General features: G+C 39.8%; 3 protein-coding genes across 3 annotated transcripts; 2 read left to right on the forward strand and 1 right to left on the reverse strand.

Annotated features, from left to right (window-relative positions):
- Nucleotides 1-265: 265 nt before the first annotated feature.
- On the forward strand, nucleotides 266-3,996 carry tbx3b (T-box transcription factor 3b). The gene is made up of 7 exons (XM_042102244.1): nucleotides 266-459; nucleotides 695-962; nucleotides 1,272-1,418; nucleotides 1,603-1,679; nucleotides 1,829-1,962; nucleotides 2,204-2,709; nucleotides 2,907-3,996. Exons 1-7 carry the CDS (start codon nucleotides 266-268, stop codon nucleotides 3,210-3,212), a joined length of 1,632 nt encoding a protein of 543 aa, XP_041958178.1. The 3' UTR covers nucleotides 3,213-3,996.
- A 525-nt stretch (nucleotides 3,997-4,521) lies between these two features.
- Nucleotides 4,522-9,502, forward strand: tm2d2 (TM2 domain containing 2). The gene is made up of 4 exons (XM_042102249.1): nucleotides 4,522-5,098; nucleotides 5,278-5,365; nucleotides 5,509-5,624; nucleotides 8,113-9,502. Exons 1-4 carry the CDS (start codon nucleotides 4,836-4,838, stop codon nucleotides 8,324-8,326), a joined length of 681 nt encoding a protein of 226 aa, XP_041958183.1. The 5' UTR covers nucleotides 4,522-4,835; the 3' UTR covers nucleotides 8,327-9,502.
- Nucleotides 9,503-12,324: 2,822 nt separating this feature from the next.
- htra4 (HtrA serine peptidase 4) lies at nucleotides 12,325-23,418 on the reverse strand. Its single transcript, XM_042102155.1, has 9 exons — nucleotides 22,714-23,418; nucleotides 18,085-18,184; nucleotides 17,062-17,266; nucleotides 15,890-16,084; nucleotides 15,735-15,767; nucleotides 14,828-14,942; nucleotides 14,315-14,372; nucleotides 13,923-14,018; nucleotides 12,325-12,756 (listed from the first exon to the last, which is right to left on the reverse strand). Exons 1-9 carry the CDS (start codon nucleotides 23,129-23,131, stop codon nucleotides 12,591-12,593), a joined length of 1,386 nt encoding a protein of 461 aa, XP_041958089.1. The 5' UTR covers nucleotides 23,132-23,418; the 3' UTR covers nucleotides 12,325-12,590.
- Nucleotides 23,419-23,907: the final 489 nt, after the last annotated feature.

Raw genomic sequence — 23,907 nt, forward strand, 5'->3', positions numbered from 1 at the left:
CCATCGGGTAATGTCCCTCTACATCTTTTTTTCAAACAAACACTAGTTGATGAGTTTGAACACGCGTCTTTCTTCAGTTAAAAACAGATTGTTTGGATACAGAGTGGCTTGTGAAAACACGCTAACTGTAACGAAGCATTGCGAGAGAATGACTTACCATACACTTCCAGACTTCTCTATGAATGCAATGCTGGTACAACAGTATCCATTCGTCCCAGTTCTTGGGTCTTTTCCGTGCGTACCGGTGAAACACGCGGAGAACCAGATGGGCAACACCGAGACCTGCATCCAGCCTGGCTTCAGGATAGAAAATGCTAAAGCTGCGCCGCTCGTGAAACTGAGAACACGTGAAGCAGAGACCGAGGTTGAGGATGATCCAGTGGTTCACATTGAAGCAATAGATTTGTGGGAGCAATTCCATAAATTTGGAACTGAAATGGTGATCACAAAATCCGGAAGGTAAATATGTTCTGTATATAAAACAATATTTTAATTCTACAATTATGTGTTATTAAAAGTTTAATGTTGTACGTATACGTATATTTACTGCGGATTTAAAGTCTTCCATATGGTCTAGTATTAACATAAACAGTTATTATTTTTTAGTTAGATGGTCATGGATGATAGGCCTATCCACATATCCTGTATGGAATCATCTAAAATATGCACGCTGATGTGTTTTACATTCTCACAGACGAATGTTCCCACCATTTAAAGTAAGATGCTCTGGCTTTGACAAGAGAGCAAGTTATATTTTATTAATGGACATTGTGGCATCAGACGACTGCAGATACAAATTCCAAAACTCTCGCTGGATGGTGGCTGGGAAAGCGGACCCAGAGATGCCCAAGCGCATGTACATTCATCCGGATAGTCCAGCCACGGGAGAACACTGGATGTCCAAAACAATCAGTTTTCATAAACTGAAGTTGACCAATAATATGTCTGACAAGCATGGATTTGTAAGTAGGCCATAATATACATTTTGCTGCTTGCAATATACATAATTCCATTTGTCAGCGTCTGGTATGGAAACGTATTACCTAGAAGAAAAGTATTAAACAATATTTAATGCAATTGAACTTTATAATTGACCTAAATTAGAGAAGCATACAGTTTCTTTGAATTCAATGGTAGGTTACCCATTTGTAGACCAAGAATCATTAAACAACACATATAAATCACATATTTGTGGAGAAAACAAATGCATATTATTGGGAATTTGTAGATTTAATAATGTCAATTTATCTTATTCTTTATGCATTCAACAGACTATTCTAAACTCTATGCACAAGTATCAGCCCAGGTTCCATGTTGTGCGGGCAAATGACATCCTGAAACTTCCATATAGTACCTTCAGGACATATGTCTTTCCGGAGACAGAATTTATTGCTGTGACAGCATATCAAAACGACAAGGTATCCATTCTTTGCGCAATACATTAAATATTTATGATTACACACATAGCATTGTAGAATAGAGTGCCGTTTACACGCATGAGCAAAATGCATGGAACACTGTGAAGTGGAAACTGAAATGATTCTGTACCTAAAAAAGTGTTCTTTCGGAAGAATCTTCAACAGTTTTGATTTTATTTATCAGATAACGCAACTGAAGATTGATAACAATCCATTTGCAAAAGGATTTCGTGACACTGGAAATGGAAGAAGAGAGAAAAGGTATATCATGTAGCTGATTAGGCCCAGTTTCTGCTTTCTTGTCTTTATTTTCCACAGCTGTACGGCTTCGTTGTGCAACTCTGCCCTCTCCATGTTGTCTTACAGTAGTCTGTTGTTTGCTTCTAACAGCTCTTTCGTTTGTATTTCAGGAAACAATTATTTTTGAAGACAGCGCGCCCTAATGACCTTAATTCCCCAAAAGATAACGACGTCTCCACTGCAGCGGATCGCACAATATCCACTTCTCCACAAACAAGATATGTGGTCACATCCACGTTAAAAGGTTTTTAAAATATTTTTTGTTGATTGCTTAACGGAAACCAAACATTTAGGCTACCACCGTGCAAGTACATTATGAAATTCTGCTTGACGAATTCACATGCAGTTTAAATAACGTGGCAGCTCTTAATTGTAATGATTCCCATGTGAATATGGATTTGTAACCTTTTGGAAACAAATTATTAATTTGAATAACTGTTTGTTTATTGTTTAATGTGCTGTATTCAATCAATTCTGTTTGAAAGAAGCTAGTGACAGCGAAGCTGATAGCGATGAAGATGAAAAGGATCTTACTGTCGAGGATGGTGCAGACCCATTTGAAGTATCCACAATCACATACACCCCACATTTAAATAATGAACATTCAAAGGCTAAGCACGACGTCTGCACCCAAAGACTTCCGTTTGAGACAAACTTTGAGAAACACAAGGAGAGTCTTGATAATGAACCCAAAGCGGAGAAGTATTGTCCCATTAACGAGGGGGAAGAATTCCAGAAAAATCACCGGCAACAACCTCATGTTATTTTCACACCAGGGCCAATGGAACAACATTTTCTGAATTCTCTTAACAATACTAACAATTTTTTAATCCATCCAACGCCCTTTTACTTTGGACGGAACGTTTCCAGTTTGATCTCTGAGGGAATGAGCACCTTGGACACAAACAGACAGTCACCTTCATCCCAGGGAAGAAATGTAACGTCAGGATTACCCTTTTACGTTCAACAATCGTCTTTGTCTTCACCACAGGTAAGGACAAATCAGTTTCGTCCACTGATTTTACTGGTGTACACTCAGGTGTGCTGTATAGGATATTCTATTCACAATTGAACGTGGTGCGTTTTTACGCATGGCTGTTCTGCGATTCTTATGTCGGTCACACATTGAGTGTCCGATACCCAACATACACACACACACACACAAATAATTGTATCTGTGTCCTCCAGGGTCTAGGACTCCCTCCCTGCGCAAGCTTTCTACGTTACCCCTATGTGGCTACCGCAGCTGTGGCCTCATCCTGGGTACACCGACTTCACTTAATGAATACATGGGGGCATCGCCCAAGGAGCAAGCCCTATTCTCTCCCAATAAAAGTTCCCAGGAGCACTACTCCTGATGCGATTTATAGAAAATCTGACCTTAACTTGGAAGACTACACGATGGGAAAAATATTGTTCCCTACACCAGTGGAAGGGGATTCTAATGTTCAGACGGCGCCTGCAGTGCAATCTCCAGACTATGTTTCAAAGTGAAACTTTAGAGTGGAACTGTAATGTTATTGCAGTGTATAGCCTAATGTGTTACAATAAGGCTTTGTGTATAATCTAATCTGTCATCGCCAAATTGTAAACATGGTTTAAATGTGGTTTCCCTTAGATGTTTTGGTAATTTGTGAAAATGAATGAAAACGAATGACATCAAAACTTCAGGAATGAAATGGAATGCCTCAAGTAATGCGAAATAGGCTACCTCGTACCAGTAGGCCTGACTTCAACATCATTGAAAAACAGATAGCCTACACTTAGCTATATGGTCTAGAGTAGACGATTTTTTTGTTGGATGTAGGCTATTTCTTCTTTATTTTTACTTCAGAATTTTCTTCAGGCTCTTTTTTTGTAAATGTTCACACCGTCTGAAACCACTGTATTTAATACAATCATGTAGACCTATGTAACTTAAAAGCAAATATTAGATAGGCTAACTGAGCCTATTCCACGCGGGGTCCTCCTATTCTAATCAACATGAATAGGTTTATTATGTGTAGGTCTATATTTTGTTCTGATCGAAGTCCACTATTACTACACTTAATTAATTAAATGAGAATATAGGGAGGCTTATTTGTTTTAACTATGTTGCACCAGATTGCTGCTCTTGCTGGATGTTTGAACTTCTGCTGGGACTAAAAAATAGGCCTATTGTAGCCTGTCAAAACATATTTTTGTTACTGATAATTTACCTTGGAAATGTATCTTAAAAGTAAGAATTAAGTACAAAGTTAAAAGTTGCAACGCTCAATTAGCCTAAAGTTGGAGTCTTCAATAAATGACTATTACACTGATTCTCTGTATTTTGGTTCTCTGTATTTTGATTTTGGAAATATGATCGCTAATGAGTCCGTATAGTTATCTATCTATCTATCTATGTCAATATAGTGAATCTCCTCAAAGGATCATACTTCCTAACTCAAGCAAATGAACATAGGCCTACTCATCACTTTTTGACGAAAGAAAATAATGTTTGTGTCAGAGATAAAACAACAACAAAAAATCGTAGTGTCCCCCTGAACAGCTGTGAATAACTTATGCTCACAACCTACTGTTCATATTGTGTGTTTAGTGGCAACAGGCGCATGATGCATGAATATATTTGAGGTAAAAAGAAAAACAATTAGGCTATACATAGAAGCGCGTAGGCTACCTCAGTAAGAAGGGTAGTTGACCTAACTAATCGCAGCCGGGTAGTAATCAATTAGAACAGATGTCTTTGCGCAGCCAAAAGCCACAGCAGTTGTATGACATTCCCGAACTCGCCCCCTTGCCTCTAATGTAACGTCACCTCCGTACAATGACGTCATGAGGAAGCGATCTCCTTCCTAGGTTGCTGCTGTCACCTTACATTGTAGACGTTAACGTTACCTACCTTGTCATCAAAATGAAGGTCTTAGTTCTTACTTTTGGAAACGTGTGCTAAATTATGATCATTTTCTACAGTCAGTGCACCAATTTTCAGGAAGTAGCCCACTGGCTTGTAAACCAGATAGCTAGAGAGACTGCTATTGTTGAAAAAGAGAACATTAGCGTAGCTAGCTAGCAAGCAAGCCAGCTAGCTTTTAAAACCCCATCCTTTTCTCAGCATGTATCAATGATCATAGCAGAATGTTTCGGATATCTGTCAGCTACATTTTACTCTGCGGCCAATTTGTATTGCTTATAACAGTCTTGCTGTTGCAATGTCTGGACGGAATCCACTCGCATAATTCATCTGACACTCCTGGAAATGGAGTTACGTTATCAGCAACAACAGCCACATATGTCGACCAAGCCGACAACGTAACCAATGCTACTGTAGTGGAACCTCCGAGTGAGTCGGAACCGTATGAATACAACGGGGAATCACCAGTTGTCCTCTGTCGTTATTTGTAAGTAGCCTACAATGTATTTTTTTGACCGACAACCACAACGTCGAGTTGACAAGTTAATGTTACAACGATGTGTTGAAATGCCTTGTTGTAAATGGCTAGCTGCTATCTTTTCAGTATTTAACAGTTTGCTTTTCCTTCCCAGCTGAAAGTAGGCCTAACTTATGTTTTTCTTTCAGACCTGACGAGTTTGTGTTTTGTCAAGACCCCGTCGATCACGCTGGTAATTACACCGCACGTCAGGAACTTGGACATGGATGCGTTAAGGTCAGTGATATTCTCTTCAGTAGTTAGTGATTTTGATGGTTTGATGTTATGATGCACGCTAATCCAGGCCTAAAAAATATGATTTTGGATAAGATTAAACATCAGAGAAAACTTAACCTGTGTTTTCACTTTTCATACTGAAGTTTGGAGGCCAGGTGCACAAGGATGTTAATACTACTCCAGTGTGGTGCACCGCCTTGGAAGACATTGAATGTGCGGGACCAAGAGAGTTTCTGAGAGGAAAAGAACCATGCATCAAGTAAGAACAGCTGCTGATAAATCCTAAACTGTGACACATTCCTGTTCGAATTCAACTGCTAGTATTTACCATGCCAAGGAAGAATGACCACTGTTCAATTACTGCTATTTTGTGCTTATTGTTTACAATCAAAATGCATTTACTATATGCATCTCCAATTCTAGGGAGTTTTTCCTCGCCCCTGTTACTCATGGGCCTTCTTTTCTTTTCTCGGATTGTCTAACATTCTATAAAGCGCCATGAGACATGTGTAATGTTTTGGCGCTCTATAAGTGAAATTAAATTGAAATGGAAATTTCCTTGGTAGGTTGTTAGGGATTTTCAGAGACTTAAAGTCAGGACAGTGGCCATTGTGATTTAGGCAAGGCAAGTTTATTTCTATAGCACATTTCATAAACAGGGTTATCCAATGTGTTTTACATAAACAAAAGCAAAGAGTAATAGTACATAAACGCTTAAAAGGGCAATAGTTTAAAAGAAAATTGTTTAAAGAGTAAAGTACATAAAATAGAATGAGGATTTAATTTTGTCTTACACAGTTTCTTAGACAAGTCGGTTAACGAAGAAAACAGTTTAACCTCCATTTACAGCATCCATTCCAGCGTTAAGTGAAAGTAGATTAAATAAACGAAGTTATATGACTCATCACAATGATACAGTATGCTAATACACCCTGTACATGCAGCAAATAAATAACAATACTGTCCAAAATGGAAAGTTTATGAAACAATCTATACCACTTTCTGTAGATTTAAAATTTAGTCATCACCGTTTGAACAACAATCTTGTGCCATGCCAGATTATAAGTAAGTATAAGTATACTATTTTGATCCCGTGAGGGAAATTTGGTCTCTGCATTTATCCCAATCCGTGAATTAGTGAAACACACTCAGCACACAGTGAGGTTAAGCACAGACTAATCCCAGCGCAGTGAGTTGCCTGCAACAACAGCGGCGCTCGGGAAGCAGTGAGGAGTTAGGTGCCTTGCTCAAGGGCACTTCAGCCGTGCCTACTGGTCGGGGTTTGAACCGGCAACCCTCCGGTTACAAGTCCGAAGCACTAACCAGTAGGCAACGGCTGCCCCCGATCAGGGCCATATACAGGCCATTGATACATAACTGTCCCAATGCTTTCCACTTTTATAGCCTATATTATAGTATTTATTTATTTTATAATTTTATAATGTTTTCTTTCCTTTGCACAGTTGAGAATCGTCACAATAATCTCAATCCCCATGTCACTGCTTTTGCACCTGTGCAATTACACAAGTGGCAACCTTGAATCATAGTGTATTCTTTAGATCCAACTCTCTAGCTGATTTACTCAAAAAGTCACAGGAAGGTGATGGGATATGGCATCTGAACTTTTTTCATAACAGGTTTATTAGGAATGTAATTACATTATCTACACTGTAATGGTGTATTGTCTTAATATACATTTTCTTGCTAAACAGTTTTGACCTTACAACATACTTTAATATATTCCCTTTGCTCCGATACCTGTCCTTAACAATCTTGTAACCTTGGGGTCACACATTAGAAGCATTAAAAATAGGGTTAGATACTGTATACTGGAAGAGATTGTTGAAATTTGAACTAAAACAAAAAAATAGGTTCCCTTCAGTGCTCCATAGGTTCATTGGTGCAAAATAACACTGCTTGTTTCTGATTGGCTACAATAGTGTTTGTGTGAGTCTGTTTTCAGTTTATGGAGCCAGGGCTGTGTAGGAAAGCCAGTGTTTTGGCAAATGGGTAATTCCCAGAGCAGTGGGTTTCATTTGTTGTGGCTATTACATAGGATTCCTACGGTCATGGAAAAGTAAAATCCCATTGTCCAGACATGGATAAATGATGAAATTCAGTAAATTCATTGAACGTCTGGGAAGTAAGGGACATAGGCAGTAGATCTTACATTTTATGATATTTTAAGTTTTTAATTAGCCATATAATTCCTTACCCTACCTCCTATTAAACAGTGTGGTAACCATAGATATAGAACGGTTGAAACAATTCGGGAGAAAAAGCATCTATATTTTATAATTTGCTATGTGAAATTGTTTAACAAATATCTACCATGTGTTGCATAATAACCAGTCAATGGAAATGCAATGGTAATGCAAATGAAAACATTGAATGATTCTGAATGGTAAAAAAGAAATGACAACTTAGTAGTGCAAATGGATGTAAATGAATCAAAGGTGATACCACAAGGTGGCAGTGTTTACCCATGTAGGAAGATATGTGTTGCCTCTTAATTACATATGGGCTCAAACCAGCGGTACAGTGGAAGATGATGGAAGCAATTGGGGATTATGTGATACTAATGCACTTAAATGTTGTACTTGTTAGTGTTTAACGTTTTACATGTATCATTTTTACTTAAACACAATGGTGGAAAATTGTACAAATGGAGCAGAATAGGTATTAAATAGCCGGTCAATTCTGCTTGTTCAATTGTATTGAGCCCTTTTTCTCTGATGTGTGATTAGGTACACGGGACACTACTTCATCACCACGCTGCTCTACTCCTTCTTCCTGGGCTGTTTCGGGGTCGACCGCTTCTGCCTCGGTCACACCGGCACAGCGGTCGGCAAGCTGCTCACCTTGGGCGGCCTTGGCATCTGGTGGTTCGTCGACCTGATTCTGCTGATCACGGGAGGTCTGATGCCAAGTGATAGCAGCAACTGGTGCACCTTCTACTGACATTGGGAAACTGACTCAACCCCAGGGTGGGTTTAGCAGGCAGAGCAGAAGCACTGTACAGAAAGCAGCCACTGCTTGGGTTGCACAGAATGTTGAAACATGTTTCTGCAGTACAATGTTTCTGTAGTCATTGGGTTGCATCAAGGGGAGTTGTATGGTTCTTTTTTTGGCACATCTGCATGCATTAAAGCTGCTTTAGGATGTATCATTCGGTTGCTTCTAGTGACTACTTATCCCCTACATCACGGTTTTTGAAAGACTGAAGAGAATACATACTGATGTTTTAAAATAATTCTGAGATATGATTGATGGTGGCCTCTCACGTGCATACAGTTTATGTCTTTGGTCTTATGTAATGCACATTGTATGTTTGCCAAGCCCTCTATTGACATCACATTTTGTATTGTTTTTTTGTTTTATTTCCTGTGTTTGCTGCCAATTTGGTTGTCAATCCCCCTTCATTGCTTTTAAACCTGTGACACATTTTCAATCAGCCTCGGCTTTTGGGCATTGTCACCCTTCAATGGCGTTGCATCTGAATAGATAGATTCTCCTCAGGTATTTGTTTAAAATTCTCTCACCAAATAGGATGAAAGTATTTGCATGAAATGCTGGAAGGCCTCCAGAGTAAACATCGCCTCCCCCAGCGGAACCGTTGTGTTTCCTATGAAGGACAAATGGAGCGTTCAGAAAATACAGCTGGATAACTACCAACACTCGGCAAGTAAAAAATCAGTGCTGTTTGACTGGGCTTTGTCTTTAGGGCTTAGTGGAGTATTTGCAGGTCATAGAGTTGGTAAGCAATGTGGTTTCAGTGCGCTTTAGGAGGACTCTTCATAGTTATTCCACTGATGCTTTCTATGAGAAGGAGTTTGTTGGTATCTAACCTTGCAAAATGTTTCCATTGACAAATCTCTTGATTTCTTTCAGTCTACAATTAGAAGTCTTTTGAGGTTACCAAACAGGTCATGGCAAGAGTACCTTTGAATGAAGTGTGCTTTAAACGGTGTCAAGAATTAACTGTATTTATTACTTGTTGTTTTGTTTAAATTGTGCAAGTGCAGTACTTTTGGTTTTGTTTGTCATGTTTCGTTGATGAGTGAAATGGCTTGGCCTGATGATTTCTGTTGTATTGTTAAACTCTGAAATATTAAATTGACCTTGTCTTTCACTGAATTTTGTCAATATTAATGACAAGGGTGACCCTGAATATGACTTATGACTATTGTGTGTGAATGTGTGTGTGAGTGTGTACACTGTCAGTTTAGCTGTAAATAATTCATGAATTGGTGTCTTATTGGGAATTGATGGACAGATATGTTTGCACTGTGATGGTTTTGGCAGATGCCTCACCTACTATTTTGTTCAGAGATACATCTTGACTGTTTAATGATGTTTTCTAAAGTATAGCTTTCAGATATCTCTCAAAGGCCCCATAACCCATCACCACAGCTGTTAACTGTCTCTATTTGATTGAGGCAAATAAATACCCAGTCCAGCTCACGTGAGGGGATTTGATCAGAATTTGTTGGTTGCAGTGGCAGACCTTTGATGTGCTGTGCCTCTGTGACAATGATGGGATTTGCAATGGCTTATAGGCCTACTTTTAAAATGGCGCCGCCCCTATTAAACTCACCACACAATCACTACATTAAAATCACTACATTATTACCATTTAATCATGTCACCTTTTTAATCTAAGGAAAGGCAAATCTAGAGTGTTCTGTCATGGTAAAGAGGGGCATTTCTATTTTGTTCTTCACCCAAGCAGTAGAGATATTATGAATACTATTTGCAAGACCTTTAGGTTGTTTTAACCCACTAGTTATAGACTAGTTCTCGTACCACTTTTTTAAAACGAGGCTAACATCCCATGTATGAGGCTGCGTCGCCCAACTCCTAACTGTAAACCGTGATTAAACATCGGACATGATTCTTTAAGCTGTTAGGCACTGTTCCTGTACCTGTTCTTACATGCTGTCTATCAAGAGAAGGACAGAAATAAATTAAGGTCAAAGCCAGAGGTAACTGCATACCACTGTGAGGGAGAAAAGCTTGTTGGAGAGATTCAGAAGCAGAGTGGCATTTCCATACTGGCGCGCACACACACACACACACACACACTACATGGTGTGTCAGGAGAGGTGAGGGTGGAGGTAGCGTGACCTCAATTTTTCTTTTGATATCTCATTTGCATATTACTTCCACATCTTTGCTCTATCGCACCCAAACAGTGCACGAGCACACCCAGTTTAATGCCTTGAGCAAGCCACAAGCATTTTGGCCTGACTTTGCTCATGACTTTGTCATGAAAATAGTGTTTGGTGGTCCTTGTGCTTACACTTTGCCACAGACTTAAAACTCCCTTTAAAATGTGGGTCCAAGTGCTTGGACTGCATCTCTGTGCAATTCACTAGACTGAGAGTGTGGTTCTTTTATCCAAGTAACTCATGCATTTCTGGAATTGGCATCTTCAATACTAATGGTTCAAAAATAAATGATAAATTCTTCCCATCTGACATGATTCGATAAGACACTTGGCAACATATCACTCAACCGAATCAATTCCCCGCCCTGCCACCACATCTAGCATTCAAATAGCCTACCCACTGAGAGTGTGTGTCTGATGAAAGAAAAACGGACAAAATCTTGTGATGTCTTCTTTATGGTTAATAATAAATGCCCATACAATTCACATAGTTCATACACTAACAAAACAGCACCACCACACTCACTCACTGTAAACCACAGTATCTTTGTAAACAAACCTAGCCATTTGGTAAAATGATGTCCATGCAACCACACAAAAATGCTGTAGGGTTGTGTCTTAAAAGTACATTGAATGCCAGATATGCCTGGAAAGTATTCAGGGGATAAATGCTGCTATATGTAGGTTTGTGTTATCAGTAATGGTAAATGTGTTCTTACAGATTTGTTCCCAGTAATCAGGGTAGGGTGAGAAGGCCAGGTCAGTTTCCCACTTGGTTGTTGGGAGTGTTGTTGTTGTGTTTAGGTTGGAAATCATTGTATATAGCTGGAAGGTTAACTGATGCTAGTAGGAATTTTAGGTTAAAATACTGAAAATGTCATGTAGTTAAAAACATAATGTTAAGAATTGTTTTGATAATGTCATACGTTTCTGTGCTCTGTTGCCAAGATAATTACTAAAGGTTGCATACTAACTATAGCTCTGGCCTACCCTATCTCATTATACCATTCTGGCACCAATGAGTCATTGTAACATAGCGAAGCAAAGCAGGATTGCTGTTGTGGACATAATTGTGCGTTTTGAGAAAACTCAGATCCTACAGCAACTTTAAGGACATATCTTAGTGATATAACCAATGCTACAGTACATAACACAAACTCTCATCACACCAACAAAACTTCCCAGATACACACCCATGTGGACTAACAGTACTGGCACACATATGTGATGCGATCTAGGAAAGCCCTTCACAAAATCCTTGATTTTTGCCCTGTTTCAACCCTCTCTGGTGAAGTTGCACCATCTTAAAGGAGAAGTTTGGTGTGATATTGACCTAAAGTGTGTTGAAACATGATACCGAGTGTGAACTTTTGTGTCATAGCTCATCTCGGCATCCCAGCAATTGGAATCCATGCATTTCCACAGAATTATTTTTGGAATCTGATCCCTTATCATACCTGTTCGTTCTTACTCGTCGCTTGACTTATCATGACTAAATTCAAGATGGCGGCGAACGGTAAACTTCCTGAAGGTACTGTCTGTATAAATCGTCTTGTAAATAAATTACTAGTGCTTTTTCAAAGTTCTGAATGTCTCGTTTCAAATGTCAGGGCCCTCGGAAGTCTACCAATGAAGTGTGGAGCTACTTTGAGCCTCGTAAATGGTGTAAAACAGTGATTTATTTGCATGGCTAGCCCGATGCCCGAGGCACCCCCATTAAAAACCTGTTGGTAGCATCGGCTAACTAGCACCAGATTTCGGCGTGCAGGGAACAAGCCGAGATGAGCTATGAGACAAAAGTTCACACTCGGTATCATGTTTCAACACACTTTAGGTCAATATCACACTGAACTTCTCCTTTAAGATTCTGATACCATCCTAGCAATGTTCTGGACACTCCCCTAGCAAAATCCTGTATGTTGCTGGATGGTATCAGAATCATAAGTTGGTAGAATTGCACCATGTAAAGGGTTTTCCCAGATTGCATCACATATACAAAAATCGAACTCATATACATGTATACTACACAGCTGCTGGTTAGTAATGCAGTGGCATTTATTCTACTTTCTCAGGTACTACAGTTAAGATGACATCTCTGTTTTCACGACGCACTACCATGGACAGAGGCTGCCCTGACTGCACGGCGTCAATCACATCATCTGTGCTGTGTACAGGCTGACCATTGATGGTGGTGATCACATCGTGGTTCTTGAGGCCAGCACTGAGAAATGAACATAATACGTTTAGTTAGAATGGGGCTAGAAGGTGGTTACAAGATTGCACACTCTGCTGTACTCTTCTGATTTTGCCAACTCTGGAATTCTTTATCAAAAGGTGACTGCATTTGTGAGTATAGCTCCTCTGTTACAATTCAGAATTAGTGTTTGCATTGTGATCGCTCCTCAAAGGATCAATGCCTGTTTCACTGGAAACATAAGTAAATGTTTGCAGTCACAAGCAAAACGCATGTTTGAAGAACAAGATATGCAGTATTTTACATCTATAACACTGGCAAAGACATCATAAAGAGACAGAGACAATAACGGTATCCCTTGACCCCCTGCTGCATGATCGATTTTCAAATCCATCAGTGCACAATGTGTGTCGATAAATACATGAAACATAAACCTTAGTTATCAGAGATCATTTCACTAGTCTGTAGTAGGAATTCAGAATGCGACAACCATAGGCAGAACGGGTTGTTTGGGGTGTGTGTGGCTGTGGGTGGATTGAGCGCTGCAGACACCAGCGTCCATTTCACTATGATGGCCTTCAGAACCCGTAAGGGATTCTGGTCCAGTCCAGTTGAAAGTGTCTGGTTGCATCCAGAGCCTCCTTTCGCTCAGTGCAGCGGCTGCCAATCCATTTGGCAGGCAGGGGGGATCTCTTCAGGGGAGGCCTCCCACGGTGTAACCAGATGTGTCTCAGGTTGGGTCTCCTGCAGGCTTTTATCTTTTGCCTGATGTAAGCATTTGCCTTGACTAGCTCTGCCCCATACAAAGCTGGAATCCTTTATGAATTTCAGGCATGTTGGATCCACTGACTCTGAACTATGATTTCCATTTTAATTTGATCTGGATGCGTATTCTGAGGCATGTGGATGTCGCCAGTCTCAGTATAGTTGGTGTTTCGCCTTGACTGCACATGCCGTTGCCATCAACTTATCAATAAATCTAACAGACAGTGTGTATAATTTAGGCTTTTCTTCATACAAGTGAATGCAATTGAAAATGTTTTTCTTTCACACTTGATTGGCTAATCCAAAAATAAATAACAAAAATTCTAAATCCAAAAACATGAACAAACAAAACAGATAATAATCATAACACAAACAACTATCACTACATCTTTTAATAATAATGATAATGATAAAAGTAAATCCTTTACCTGTCGGCAGCTGTCCCTGGGATGACCTCGTACACATAGACCCCAGATGTCACATTTTGGAAATCTTTATCACGCTCCTTTAGTTCCCTGATCAAACTGCCAGATGAGAGGCAATTTAGATTTTATCCAGATGCACTCATCTGACATTTTGTGACAATTCTTATCGCAATCACTTACTGAAGAGCCACACTGTCATATCATTTATTGTAATCGATGTCAGAAAAGCCAATGATTTGTAATGCCTTATCGGTTGTATCTTAGTCATTCAGTGGCTATTAAGTAAAAAGGGAGCATTTAATGCTTTATGCACCGAATATAAACAATGTATGTAAAGATAGCAGCAGATATATGGCATAGTAATACAGTCTCACCAAAGGATGAATATGACTTACGAAGACGATAACTGAAGCATCCGTACTCCCATGTATCTCTTCTTTGGCATTGTCTTTCCTGAAATTGAAAGCTAGGTTTAGATATTTTTGAGGCCTTTAGGTCATAAAGCGTGAATGCATTTGAAGTACGTTTATCTGTGCAGCACTGGTGCAAAATGTATTGTGTAACTATCAAACTACCCAACATGATCACATTTGTAACTTATGCAGCAAGAGCAACAGCAAATGCTCAGCAATGTCATCTGAATGCACTCATCATGTATGATAGATGTTCAATTTCAGTAAGATGTTACAGATTAAAACCACAATATCTTAAATGAGCCATATCTATGGGCCTGCTTTGATGCCAAGCTTGGTATGAATTTGCAGTGGGCACCATGCATGATGTGATCAGCTCTGAAGCACATCTGCTCCTGGCACCCATTCAAATGGACCAGAAATGATCAAAGTATTTATGACAACAGACAAGCACTGGCTGCCTAGAGTGCTGGTATGAGATATGTCTGTTGGTACCTCTTCTTTGCCTGTCGTAAGACTCCGTAAGGAACTGTCGTATTCTATCGGAGGGGATAGCAAATGAAATTCCAGCTGTGACCTTTAAAGTGTTTATGCCGATGACATCGCCATCCTGAAAAAAAAAAAAAGTGAAGCGAAAACAGTGTAGTGGAAATCTGTCATGTAACTCTGAGTCATATCACAAACAAAGATAGAGCCATTAAGGGACATAATTGGAGCATAATTGCAAGAAACATAACTAGAAACAAACACACGGTTTCTTTCTCTCTTATTGTCTCGTGCATCTGCAGCACATTATAAATGGTAATTTTCTAATTTTGGCACAAAGCAGAAACAATTAAGCATTGAAAGGGATGACCTTAAAAGGGGAATTTAAATGAATAATACCAGAAATATAACAGCCATCAAACAGCATTTCATTAAATCAGCAGAGAGCTTTTAAGGAGCCAGCCAGAAGATGCATGTATCATCTAACAGTCTAATGCCCTTTCCAAAGAGCACAGTAGGGGTTTGTACATATTCTTTTTTGTTACTTCCATCTCCTTCCTCCAATAAAGTGCTTTTGTTATAGATGGAAATAATCAGATACAAGGGTGAACGTTTTTCAAGGGCGAGGGTTGCATTTTTCCTTTTCAAGATCAATAGTGGGAATAATAGAGGTTGCAGATCATCTGTTTTTTGGGGGGGGGGGGTAGTTTCCACACATAGGCAGATGTAAAACCACAGAGACCACAGAGAAAAGAAGTAAAATCCACAGCAAAAGCCTTGAGCTCAAAAGAGAGTAAATGGAATACCAACCCACGTCTCCATGCCTCTCATGGATATAAAAGGGAAAGCATTGTATGCAAAGTCTGGTTTATTGGTAATATGTTTTCAGAATGACAAGTATGAGAGGGATACTTACTAGGTTAACAAGTGGTCCTCCAGAGTTGCCGTACTGCAAAAAGAAAGAATAGTTGAAATGTGTAATGGTTTATAATGGCAAATAAGGCACTTAGAGATAAAAACCCATTGGCAACAAACTAAAACAAGCTAAAATATGCACAAGCATAAAGGTACATTTATAATAGCGTCGGTCTGAATGTATTCCATGTCGGAGTCCTTGAGGCCAAGTTCATGTCCGCCACGCTGTGTGGTGCTGATGATGCCGGTGGTTACGGTGTTTTGCAGCGAGAACGGGCTGCCCACGGCCACCACAAACTCCCCCGGTCGAATGTCCGATGAGTGGCCCAACATAAGCACGGGCAGAGGGCTCTATATGACCAAACACAAATGGCAACACAAGTTAAAACATTGCCTCGAAGCCCCATCCACCCTTGCCACTGCCACCATCACCTCCAAACTCCAGACCCCCCCCCCCCCACACACATAAATTACTTATCTCACTCCTGTGGATGAAACCTTAAACTCAGCAATTTCTTTCTTTTGGCCTTGTTCATAAAGAATAATCCCTGGCGGTCCTTTGGACTGACTCACTGGAGAAGCCCCCCGCTCCAACAAGAGGGCCTCACGATTGATCACGTCTCAACCTGTCACGGCCTGTTTCCCCCTACCTGCCCGCCCAAGGTAGGGCGCACTTTTATTGCATGTTTTATTGCCAGCCCTTCAAGGGCACGAAGCTGACTCCCATTAAAGAAAGGAGTCGGCGGCCAACAACTGGGGCCTGATAGTCTGCACAGCGTGTAGGACTCCCATTTGCTGTCACCGATCATTTCACTTTGCATTATCTGCTAAAGCTTTTTTGCACCAAAAAAAAGAGTCTTTGCTTGAATTAATGTGATTACTAGTCACAAAAAAATGTCACATCTCTGGACAGGGCCTGCAGCAGTTTTCTTAGAAATCCCCCCTAATAATAATACACACAGACCCTGTTTACCAACGGGGGCTGTCACAGCTGTAACAGATGTGTTTGTCTTGGTGGTGTTTTGCGAATGCTGAGACAAACTGGAATTTTGAATTTATACGACCAGAACCAATTGGCCCAGAGAAAAAAGCAAATGACAAATTGACTGTGTCAAGAAATGGAATCTAATTTTGGTCAGCAAAAGCCCTCCCTGCCATTCCCCAGGAACATCTGCTGGACTGTGTCCTGAGGCCTATTTTATTCACTGCCACTTTGACGTTAGTCACTGATGACAAGCCAACAGCACAAGGGGCACAACAGCATAAATTTGAGCGATACACGGGAAATAGGCCCATAGAGGCCTTTAGCATTTAGCCAAGACACTTACCTCGGACTCTATTTTAATAAGGGCAATGTCTATTTTTGGGTCCACATCCTTAACCATTGCATCATACTGGGCGCCATTTTGGAGCTCAACCTTAATGCGCTGCTTGTTTGACAACACGTGGGCATTGGTCACTATCCAACCATCTTCGGAAACCATGAACCCAGAGCCACTTGACACAGGCACCTCCTGATTGGAGTATGGCATCCTGAGAGGGAAAAAAACATTCATAATTGAACATTTAATATATTGTTTATGAATGTATAGTAGGCCTAGACCTTGACATCAAAGATCATCACCTGGGGGTTTCAGTATTTTACAAGGCAAATAAAATGGAGCGTTGTCAAGGGTATTTGTTGGACTGTGTACATTTTCATCTCACCATAAAATAGGTTGTCGTATCATTACTTGCTCTTTGGCCCTTCATAGCTGAGTTCCGTTTATCAATTCTGGCGTAAATATGAAGTAGCACATGACCTTTTCTTGGCCTCTACCTGTAATTTATGTCCATGCTCATATGGCCGGGTCTTTTTTTTCCCAGGTGTGAAGTTCTAAGGCTTAACCAGCATGCGGTTAATAGAAGTGCGGCTTCCTCTTAACAGTCATCAGCTTGACTTGACGAAACAGCCCCTTAGAGTATTGTTCAGCTGATCTTCTACACACATTACTCTCCTGTATACAGTATGTCTCTTTTTGCTCCAAAAGTTCCAATCAACTGACTGTTAATCACACTCTGAACTGCTTGAAAATCATGAGATGGACTGCAAAATGTGTGATCCTGAAGGCAATTAATTTACTTATTTGCAACTGAATGTGGAATCTAGTAAAAATGCAAAATATGTAGATCACTTCATACAAAATGCACATAATTTAACTGCTATTTTCAGCAACCTGGAGACATTAGGGTGTGTTTCCATTCTCCCCAGTTACTGCAGAGGTCTCTCTGCATATCAACATGACTACCATCCCATTACCCTCAAATGTGTGTTCAGTAGGTAAGTGGGCCCCTGTGGATCCTCATTTTACCTGCGGAAAAGCTCGAGATGGACCACTGCAGGGGCAATCTTATCCACCACATCTGCAATGAAGTTGAACTTGTAGCGCATGCTGCTTGGATCCTGGGAACCTGGAAATAGAGGTTTACAAACTGCTTGATTGGAAACCACAACAAAGTGTAACTGGTGCCACCATAACATTGAGAGAAAGATTCATAAAATATTCAGTATGACTGCCAGGGAGTTAAAGATGAATCGAATCAATCCTCATCATTAAAATGTAGTGACAATATATGGCACGAAGGGCAAGATATGCCTTGTTTCCATCCAAGTAAACATTTGAATGTACAGCATGTTCAGTTCTTTAAGAACAAAATGTTTTTTACAAGAAAAAAATGTTCAACATGTTTCAAGAGCCAAGGTACTGGATATGTGTTGTTTTTGGGGCGACCACCTTGTGTCAGTTATTTATTTCTGTTGCTAAGGGATTTTTTTCTCTCTCCTGTTTTACATTTACGTGAGGTACTTATCACCCAGGTAGTACCGACTGCAAGCAGGCTTGTTCCTCCAGGAGGTAATCTGGGCCTGGATACCAAAAGCCTTACCTTCCCTGAGGTAAGCAGCGGTAGCTAACCTCAGCAGCATACTTCTTCTCCATACTCCTCCAGGGGGAATTCCCCTAGAACTCTGCACAAATATGCCTCTAAAGTATTTTAGTGCTATAGCTCTGGGAGTTGTATTGCTACATTGCTATAAGCTACATTTAGTGACAGGTATAGGCCTCCCACCCTACTGAAAGTCATGCCCTGCCTTTCATGGGCTTTGCATGTGCAAAAGTGATTGGCAGGTAAAGACTAACTGATGTTTTTGACTCCCTGATGAAAGCTTGATGCTGAAACGTGTCGGAGTGTTTTTAAAGGTTTAAAATTAATAGGGCATGTAAATAAAGGGTTTTTAACTACATTGAAACAGAGAGTGCCTTGGAACTTGTTCTTCTTACGGTGCAAAGCCAGTTCTGCAGAAGCCGTAAACAAAGCTGTAGCAGACAATAACTTGAAAGACAAAATGTCACTGATGTGTGATAACAGAGTACTGACTCCAGTGAATGTGTTTTGAATATAAGCTGCATGAATGGCCACCCGTGCTTTGATTTCTCTAGAATCACAAATACATGTTCTGGCAGATTGCTACAAAAGAATGTGCTTGATACAAGCCAACAATAGTTTTCACTAGACTCCCCCTTGACATATTCTGAAACCATTTCTTTAAACTCTGCATGTTAACTGTTAAAACCCATGGAAGCACATTCATTCCTAACACCTAAATTACATATAACCTTCTGTATGCAAAGCAATGATTTAGCTATGAAGACAGGCAAGGGAGAAACGTGGGCCTGTTGGGATCTCGGATCAGCATGGAACAGGTTGTGGTATATGCTGTTTTGCTTCCTTTCAGGGATAGTATCCCCTACGGCACACCTGTCAGGGCCAAATGGATGTGCACAGCTTGGAAAGTAGCCAAAATACTAGAATCAGGGAGCACTGAAAGACAGGGGACTTACAGACAAGCCATGGAATGCTCCAGTGTATAAAATCCCTCTATTTCTACAACCCCAAAACAGAAAAAGTTGGGACGTTGTGTAAAATGTAAATAAAAACAGAATGTCATAATATAGAAGTATTGTAAACCCATATTTAGCAGCAAAAAGGACATAGACAACATATCAAATGTTGAAAATGAAAATTTGGACTATTTCATGGAAAGTATATGTTCATATTGAATTTGATGCCAGCAACATGTTCCAAAAAAACGAGAGCTTGTTTACCACTGTGCTGCTTCACCTCTTCATTTAATACAATTTTGTAAATGTTTAGAAACTGAGAAGACCATTTGCTACAGTTTTGAGTATGAAATGTTGTCCCATTACTCCCCGATATAGGATTTCAGTTGCTCAACAGTATGGGGTATTCATGCTTTTCATTCCATTATGCACCTAATTTGACAAATCTGGACTGCAGACATGCCATCTTAGCACCTGGATTCTTCCTATGGAGAAATACTATTTAAGTATGTGTGCAGTATTCATTTTGGCATTGTTTTCCTGAAATATTCAAGGTCGTCCCTGGACCGTGTTGTAACAAATGTAACAAATGGAATATTGTTGAATCATTAATATGAATCATTAATAGCCAACAGACTGGCAAACGCAAAAATACCTTAAAATAACTTAAAGATCACACACTAACAATTTGTAAGACTAGTAGCGCGTTAGTGAAGATAGTAAAAAATATGATCCCCTCCAACCTACCCAACTTTAAAAAATCTATTTAAAAGAATTATAAATATAGCATTGGCCAAATACTTCAGTCATATAATTTCAATGCCAATTTGAAAGCTCAGAAAATAATTCCATGCATGGACCAAATTCTTGAGTAACTATAACCTCAATGTAAAGATGAAAATATTAAGAGTATCAGTCCACTAACTCCATTCAATAATTCTCAAGCCAAATCCAATCCAAAGAGTCAGTAGGAGGTCGTGGATAGGCCCCCTCCTCTTTAGCCCAGATGAGTCCATGATTTCCAAAACGAATGGCAAACTTTGATTGGTCTAACCACAGGACCTTTTTCCACGTTACCTCAGTCCATTTTAAACAAGCTCAGGCCCACATAAGAGGGTGGTATTTTCTGTATCATGTCTCAATACAATTCTAGCTGTTACAATTTTGCCTGTAGTTTTGGAATTGAGTATCAAACTGGGCACATAGACAATGGTTATCAGAGATTGTCCTGAGCTAATACAATGACAGGTCTGGAAACAGGTCTGGTGTTGATGCAGTGCCATCTGAGGTCCAAAAGACCACGGCCATCCAATTTGTTTTCAAATCAGCTATTTCCCTTGTTTGCAAAGATTTCTCTGGATTCTCTGAATGTTTTAATAATATTATGTCCTGTAGATGATGAACTCCCTAAATATGTCACAATTTCTTGTTAAGAAGCATTAAAATCACATTGTTTCATCATTTGTGCACACAGGTTTACACAGAGTGATAAATACTCTCTTGGATGCTCTTTTTCATACCCAATCGTGTTGCCAGTTACCCTAATTAGTTGTGAAACATTCTTCCTTTTGTTTTCTTTATCATTACACAACTTTTCCAGCATTTTGTTACCCCGGTCCCAACTTTTTTTGAAACATGTTGCTGGTATCAAATTCAAAATTAACATATATTTTCCATGAAATAGTCACATTTCTCATTTTCAACATTTGATATATTGTCTGTGCCCTTTTTGCAACTAAATATGAGTTTAAGAGATTTGCAGATTATTACATTCTGTTTTTATTCACATTTTACACAACGTCACAACTTTTTCTGTTTTGGGGTTGTAGGATGACATGGTTTAGCCTGTTAACTACTGTACTGTGCTGATTGCAGTGAATGTCAGTCATTTTCATAATTGTGTGTGGGTTGGTTGACGAATACTGTAATAGTTAGCTTGTCTAGCATTCCTTAGCCTGAGAAATGGGAAATTACTGGCCTGGGTTGCAATTCAGACTGTTTTTTTTTTTTTGGTCAGATTTTGACATGCTTCAACAAGCTTTCTAATCAAGGACCGATGATTAATATGTGTTCCTGTGGTGACAGTAGCAGCATTTCTCTCTCGCGCTGGCAATTTCAGAATTTGGAAGACTCTGGCGTCACTGTGAAGTAATGAAATACAATCTCATGTAGAGATGTCCTGCCATGCACTGCAAATTCTCTCTTCTAATTACACGCTCTCCTCACCCAGTGAGCTACTCACTATGTGAGCTAAACTTCAGGACTCAAGTGATTAATCTTTCTAATCACCTAATTCTTTTATTGGTGTGCTACCCTTCCAGCGACAGCATGCAGAGCTTTGAGTGAAATGCGTGAGGTGGGAGCACAGTCATGTTGGTGCCTGTGCTTGCTTTTTAAAGATAAGGGTGGGTTTCCCCCCTGCAGATATATATGGTTCTATGTCAGTTTTAGTGATAGTATTGCATTTTAAGCATTGCTGTATAAATGTTCTGTAATGCACATGCTCAATTTCAGGGTTGGTCAGTAGTAATAGCTCTCAAATATTTAATTTTGCATATATATTATTATTATATTATTATTATTATGCTAATTATTATTATTATTATTATTATTATTATTATTATTATTAGTAGTAGTAGTAGTATCATCATTATTATTATTATTATTATTAGTAGTAGTAGTAGTAGTAGTAGTAGTAGTAATAATAGTAGTAGTACATTCCCGCATAAATATTGTGATGAAAACATGTCTAGCCTCCAGTATTGGGACTGTGCACCCATGTCGACATGTATGTTCGACATTTAACTTGACCGTGAAACAATTGGATCAGGTATCATTCTGTCATTGTCCTTAGAGGTCAGGTCATATCAGGTCATATCCTTATAACTTGTCTTTCTGAAGTGAAACTCATGAGAGAGTGAGTCTCGAGTTCCACTCATTTCCAAAGATCTGCCTAATAGGTGATGTCACTGCATGCAGTAACATCTTCAACACAGGGGTTTAGGCTTTATATCCCATCTTCACAGATTACATTGCAGAGATCAAGATCAGCTGTAAATGCACTAGGGACAAAGAGTGATGCAAATAATTTTCACACACCTGTTTCACAAGGCCCCTTCTGAATCAAAATCACTGACGGGATATCCTTGAGATCAGCTCGTCGGTTTTCGGCTCTTAAACTGCAGAGGCTTGGATAAGTTCTCCCATCGCTACCGCACACTGACTCTGAGTTGTTGCACACGCAGAAACCACGAGATTTGCGCTTTCCAGATGAGTTTACACAAGTCATTCCATCGCCGCAAATGCCATGGCCTCCATCCCCGCAGATGGCTCCTTCTCCAGCACCACACACTATGCAGCAACCGCAATAATCCTTCACAGCACCGTAGTAGCATGACCCTGGAAGCGGGGGACAGCGGGACACATCGCACACTTCTGGACATAAAGTTTGTCTCTTCCTCAAAGACCGAGAATGTGCCACTGCGGCGAGGTAAATAAAAAATACAACTTTCAACATCGCTAATTTATGACGATAAGTCTGAATGAGTGAGGGAATCCAAGAATGCGTTTTTTCCTCAACCAAAATGTATTTCAACGTTAGGTATCCAGATGCTCTAAGAGCAGTATTTCAATGTGCAACAAAATACAAAAATGAGAAATGGAAAAAGAGTAAACAAATACCTCTATAGGGCGTTCAAGATGAATCTCGACGCCTGAGGAAAAATAAGTATATTTCCCCAAATGTCATTTTTAATGAGTTATGGCTATAATCCGAACGCTCTGTTGTTGCGTAGGCTACAACTAGTATAGGCTTGAACGCAGTAGTAGCCTAAAGTTGTGACATCAGAACAGTCTTTAGGAGGGGCACAACCTACCCCTTCAGTTAAAGTTAGCCTGCAGCAGTTTTAGGTTGCGTGACTGCTCTCACTGTTAGACTACTACATCAGGGGCCTCATTTATAAAGCGTTCTTACGCACAGATTTGATCGTGCAGCGTACGCTCAAATCCATGCCAACGCTCAGATTTATAAAAACCGTCTTTGACGTGGAAAAGTGCTTATCTCCACGTCATGTTCAAACTTGACGTACGACCATTTCCTTGTGGTAATGCCTGGGTACTACAAGTAATCTGAGGTCTAAGTGCGATCAAAATTCCAAGACCAACGATCATGTCTTTCTTTGCCATATGCATGATCAATATCAGAAGATGTTTAAAGACGTTTTTGGACGCAGCTTAATGTTTCATGGTTTAGCATAAAACTGCTAATGAGAACTATAGCCCACTTAAGAAAGT

Source organism: Alosa sapidissima, chromosome 8 (assembly GCF_018492685.1).
Source record: "Alosa sapidissima isolate fAloSap1 chromosome 8, fAloSap1.pri, whole genome shotgun sequence".
NCBI classification, from domain to species: domain Eukaryota; kingdom Metazoa; phylum Chordata; class Actinopteri; order Clupeiformes; family Clupeidae; genus Alosa; species Alosa sapidissima.